Source organism: Aethalodelphis obliquidens, unplaced genomic scaffold (assembly GCF_003676395.1).
Source record: "Aethalodelphis obliquidens isolate GAN/ISIS:26980383/991018 unplaced genomic scaffold, ASM367639v1 scaffold29, whole genome shotgun sequence".
Taxonomy (NCBI): Eukaryota; Metazoa; Chordata; class Mammalia; order Artiodactyla; family Delphinidae; genus Aethalodelphis; species Aethalodelphis obliquidens.
In genome coordinates, this window is record NW_020837973.1 from 5,141,160 (window position 1) to 5,146,488 (window position 5,329).

At 48.4% G+C, this 5,329-nt stretch overlaps 1 protein-coding gene across 1 annotated transcript in view; it reads left to right on the top strand.

Moving 5' to 3' along the window:
* UBE2QL1 (ubiquitin conjugating enzyme E2 QL1) overlaps nt 1-3,999 on the top strand; it is a 45,664-nt gene extending 41,665 nt beyond the window's left edge. Inside the window, exon 3 of the mRNA XM_027125374.1 lies at nt 2,642-3,999. Within this exon, the coding sequence (XP_026981175.1) occupies nt 2,642-2,773 (132 nt within the window). The 3' untranslated portion in view covers nt 2,774-3,999. The remainder of the gene's footprint in view (nt 1-2,641) is intronic.
* The last annotated feature ends 1,330 nt before the right edge of the window (nt 4,000-5,329 follow it).

Consider the following 5,329-nt stretch of genomic DNA (forward strand, 5'->3'; position numbering starts at 1 on the left):
AAAGAAAAGAATGGGAGTTGGTTCAACATGAGTATGGCCCTGGACCATCAGAGGCCCGGGTTGGACAGAGTGACCCTCCCCTTCTTGGTGCAGTGGGCACCTCAAGGGCATTTCAGCAAGAAGAGCACAGCCGCCCTGGTTTTCGAGCCCAGGGTGTCGCTGGGTGATGCTTAAACAGCCCATCAGAGGAGGACAGGTGACCTATGAAAAGATATTTGTTAGCTGCAAATGAGGGTGTAGGACAGGGGGCGAGATGGGAGTGCTTTGTGGCCAGCTGAGTGCGGTGAAGATGCTAAGCCCTCCGAGCGCCACACACGGTCTCTGTCTCCCGGCTGCTGAATTGACTGAGCGCTGGTGCTCTATGTTCATCATTCTTCTCGGGAAGAAGAGGCAACAAAGACTGGTCTGTTCATCTGGGGGGTTATCTGTTGTTTTCCGTAACAATTGAGACTTTCACAAAGAATTAGCAAAGGCTGTGTCCATGCCAAGAGCGTTGGAATATTCCAAGATGATTGTGAGCTTGTATTTTTCTGGCTGCTTTTAGTTCAGAATTCTCAAGGCATACCATAAATTTTCAGTATTATAGAAAAGAATGGTAGAGATGGTTAGAATTTGCATTTTATACAAAACAATAGCCCTTGATACTTGCTCCCACTTATGTAAAAATTGATGCCGACATCCCTGCAAAGATGCATTCGCCTGTGTTTAATGAAGTAACGTTGGACTTTGATCTTGACCCACATAATGATGATTATAAATGTATTAGCTTTTCATAGTCCCTTTTTATAAGTGTAACTACACCACATAAGCAAAGCAGGAGAGACGGGGAAGTTTCTGTAAGCCAATAAATGGTGGTTTCCTGTCTTCTTTTCCAGTTTTCCTTCACCCTTTAGCAGCTCATTTCTTGTGCACCAGGCAGCTGATTAGAAGCGGTGGTCTTGCCCTTGATTGGCGGATGGAAAAGCTCAGCCAGAGGGATGTCCAGAGCAGCCAGAGCAAAGCAGTAGGTCTGGGTTTCTGACTCGCTACCGCCGCCCCCCCCCCACCCACCACCAACTGGGCTTTGCTCTGAGTCTCCACTGTTGAAAAGACAAATGTTAAAAAGGAACCATGGGCTCTGAATTTAAATATGTGGAACAGCCTCCCGTTCCCAGTTTGTAGGGATCCGGTGCCATTTCCCCCGTGAATGAAGACGTCTTCCCAGGGGAGTTACGGGTGGGTTATCAGAGAGACCCAAGATGGGAGGATCTTGGTCCCCAGGCCACACAGACCTGGGTGGCTGCTGCCCTCAATTCCTGTACAAGGGAATAGGTATGTGGTGTAGCCCAGCCAGGCCCTGGGGGTGAGGTCCAGGTCCCGTTCAGGTCCCCTTACACAGATGGCAGATGCCCGCAGTGTGCTGTAACAAAAATATTACATGCCGAGGGCCTGTCCAGAGAGCATTGTTAGTGAAAGTTCATAAACAACAGGAGACTGCTAAGAACGGTGTGCACGCGTTTGCTAGTGGGTGAAACTCAGGGTGTTTCCATCCCACCTGCAAAACACGTGCGTGGGATGCTCGGGAAGACAAGCAAGTCTTCCAGGACGGGTGAAGGGAAGTCAAGTGCGAGGAATTGTAGCTGAGAGACTAAGAGAGCGTTTCTGTTGATGGGCCGTGAGGAGGCGGCGTGGGGAGCGGCTGAGCCGGGAGCAGTAAGAGTGGTGCCGACTCATCTGATGGAGGGTCCGGCTCCGCCCAGCCCCTCCTGGTCCTCTGTCTGCCATTGCCTCTGATGCCAAGTGTACCGCATTCCCCAGGGCTCCCTGGAGGGGTGGCGATGGCCTGAGACACGGCCACCTCAGCGGTGTCTGCTGGTCCCTTCTCGCTCATGGTCCAGAGCCTGCGTCCATCCTGAGATGAAGCAGACCCTCTGGTCTCTGCAGACCCAAAGGCTCCGTCCTTCAGACCGGAGCATCGCTGGTCACTGTCAGGGGAGTGGACCTCTCCTAGCACCACCCCCCTACCACCGGCGGTTGTGTGAGGAAGCATTGGCCTCCCCTGGACCCCTCACTGGGGACTCGAGGACAGGCTTCCGCCTCCGTGGAAATGGCCCTACCATCTTCTCAGGAACTGGTTCCCTCATGGCATGAATTACAAGAAAGTCATTCATTGCTGCTGAGCTTGAACATAAAAAGTTGGAGTTGTAAAGTGTGTGTGTGAATCTATAAATATACACATCTATACATAAACATGTGTCTCTAAGTTATCATTAAAGGCATTCTGTGGTGGGAGGGAAGGGAAGTTAGAACAGCATTTTGCCTCCGGGATAATGGGCTCCTTTTTGCATCGATGCTCTTTTGATAAAGCTGGTCCTCCCCACTTGGGTGCGGGACCTGGAGCAGTGGCCGCCTTCCAGCATACTGGGATGAGCTCGTTCTGAGGACGCCAGCGGCCCGCGTGTCTCTCTCTCCCCAAAAAGCTTGCCCGCCACTGGACCCCTCCGTCCATTTGGTAACGAAGCTGTGATGTTCCATATCTCCCCTTTCATCACACCGATTCAGACATCAGAAATCCCCGCCACTTTGTGTGTTCTTCACGACGAGGGTGGGAATTGGGATTGCTGATGGGTTCTAACCTGCTTTATCTTTTCCTCTCACTCAGGGGCGGATCTGTAGAAAAGCGGGCAAATCAAAAAAGTCCTTCAGTCGCAAGGAAGCCGAAGCTACCTTTAAGAGTTTGGTGAAGACTCATGAAAAGTACGGCTGGGTCACCCCGCCCGTCTCCGACGGCTGATGTTTGCAACGTGCGTTAGACGCTTCAGCCGCCTCTGCACACACACAGATACCCGACATCTCCTCCTCCACGCTGAGCATCCTTCATCCTTTTTCACTCCAGCCGGAACTGAATCCTGAATGCCAAGGAGACTTTTAAGTTATTTATGACCAGATGTGTTTACAGAGAGAAAGAGGGAGCCAACGCTGTTTGGGATTAGGTTTCAATTATAAATGAATGATCATCTCTAAGTCACTTTAGAACAAACGTCAAGATGGTGACATTCCCCAGCCCGCCTGCCCCTCCGCCCACCCCATCCCTTTGGCCCTTAGCTTCTTTCCATGACAGCAACTCCAAAGAGCAGGCAGGAAACTCAGTGCCCCATTCTGGACCCGTTTACATGTAAAAGGCGCCGTTCATATGTAACAGGAACGCCCTGCATCACCAGTACATGTTTGCTGTGCTCTGTATCTCTGTTTCTCTCCCTGGCAGGTCAACATAACTTGAAGACGTGTCTTCCTGTGGCCCCATGTCATGACATGTAGACCTCATCTGTGCTATGACCTTTGGCTCATGAAAACAAAAATTTAATATTGCCAGGTTCTAGTGATTTAAAACAGCAACTGCCCACTTGGTTAAACCGTGCTCCCAATGCCGACGCTGCAGTGTGTGTGTGTGTTGTCCACAGCTCAGCCCGTGCCCGTGGGTGAAGCCGGGCGTGCTGTGGCCATGATGGGGCACACACGGTGCAGATGCCAGGGGCGCCCTCCCTGGGGCTCAGAGCAACGGTGGTGAGATGCGGACAGTCTCTTCCAAATATCCTGAGATGCTCCTACGACATTTGTGTTCCTGTCTTCTCTCTGCTGGTCAACCCACCACCAAAAGCAAAAGACAATGTCCCATTCACTGAAGTCACCTTACTCACTTTCTTCTGTGTGCTCGTGACAGGGAATGCCAGAACTGCCAAAGGAGACCCAGTGACCGTACGATGATTTGCATGGCCCAGTAGTCACTTGTGTGTCCCCGAGGCTGGGATGCGTGAGCACCCTTGCTAGGATATAAATTTCTGTTATTTAACTCCCCACAATTTCATTTTTCTCTTCTGTTGAGTTACTTAGAACTTTCTAAGAAAAACCATGAAATGAGGAAACACTGTTTATAATAATATGCGGAAAGAGGTTAAAATGTTCATTCCAAGTGGAAAAATCTTATTGGACACATTTTAAATAAAATCATGCATACCTGAATCCAGTCATTGTGGGCTATCCTTCCATTTAAAATATTTAATCTATTTTCAGAATTTAATATTTCAAGTACTACGAATACCATGACAGCATTCTGCAACAAGGTGCAGGAAAAGAGTCTTAGGAACCCATGGTCTTTGTAAAAATCCAGTGGGTTAAAATCGCCCCCAGAAGCAACCAGGGAGACAATTAGAAACTAACTGGAAGCATTAAGGGATGGTTTGGCCAAACTCTGATGTTGCCAATTATATTTTGCCACTATGAGGGAAGGGGAATTTTCTTTGCTGATTGTATTAAATTCTTCAGGCAATTTTGGGTATTCAGAGTTTTGGGTTCACTCACCAAGGTGATCAGAGATCTGAGACACCACGCCTCAAAGGACGGGGGTCAGCTCCTCCCAGCAGGTTTGGTCATTCCTCTAAAATCTACCCTTTATTGCTACTTTTATTTTTTTTTTTACAATGTTCCGATGTGCCCCAGATACACATGCAGTTCTGTGCGGCCAAAATGCCTGACCTCCAGCTCAAGTTCCCTGTGAGTAATAATAGTCATGAAATTTGATGACAATGAACTTAAAGTGTCCATTCACCTGATCCTCCACAGCGGAATTCTCCATCCTGGAAACCTGACGTTTAACCCATGGTCTTTGGGCCCCTGGGCTCCTGATTGTAATGGAATTACACGGTGGATATTGTAGATCTAGGGCAGAAACACCGGCAAGGCAGAGCACCTGAGTTTCTTTCTTTCCAGATAGTTTCCTCTTCCAAATTTTGAAATAAAAACAACTTTCTTTTAGGAATGTATGTATATATTTGGACATATGTCTATATATCCACAGCTGGGTCACTTCAGCACTGCTTATTAGCTGATTGAAGAGCTTGGCCACAGTTGGTTCAGGTGTAGCCAGGAGGTGACTTATAACCTAAGGCTGGGAGAGATTACTGCCAACAGCAAGGGGGAGGGAGACCATTGGCTCAATTTCAACCTCTCTGTACACCCTAAACTTGACTTTTTTCCATGGCATTTCCAATAGTTTTTTTAGAAACTGGAAGTTATAGAAAAAATACTCTTTGGTAAAAGAAATATTATTTTTCACTGAAATTCATAAAACTTTCTTATTTGAAAAGCAGCAGAGAAGAATTTAAAATTCAACTATTGCTTTGACTCTTAGTCTGAAGCAAGAACTCCCTTTCTGGGGGCTGGAGAAAAACATGACAGTGTTGGCCAAACAGCAGAGCCCTCTGGCCATGGAAGTTTCCCGATGACCCCGCATGTGGGTCCTGCTGGGCTCACATTCCCACACAGGCCAAGAAATCCATCCCTCTCCAGGCCA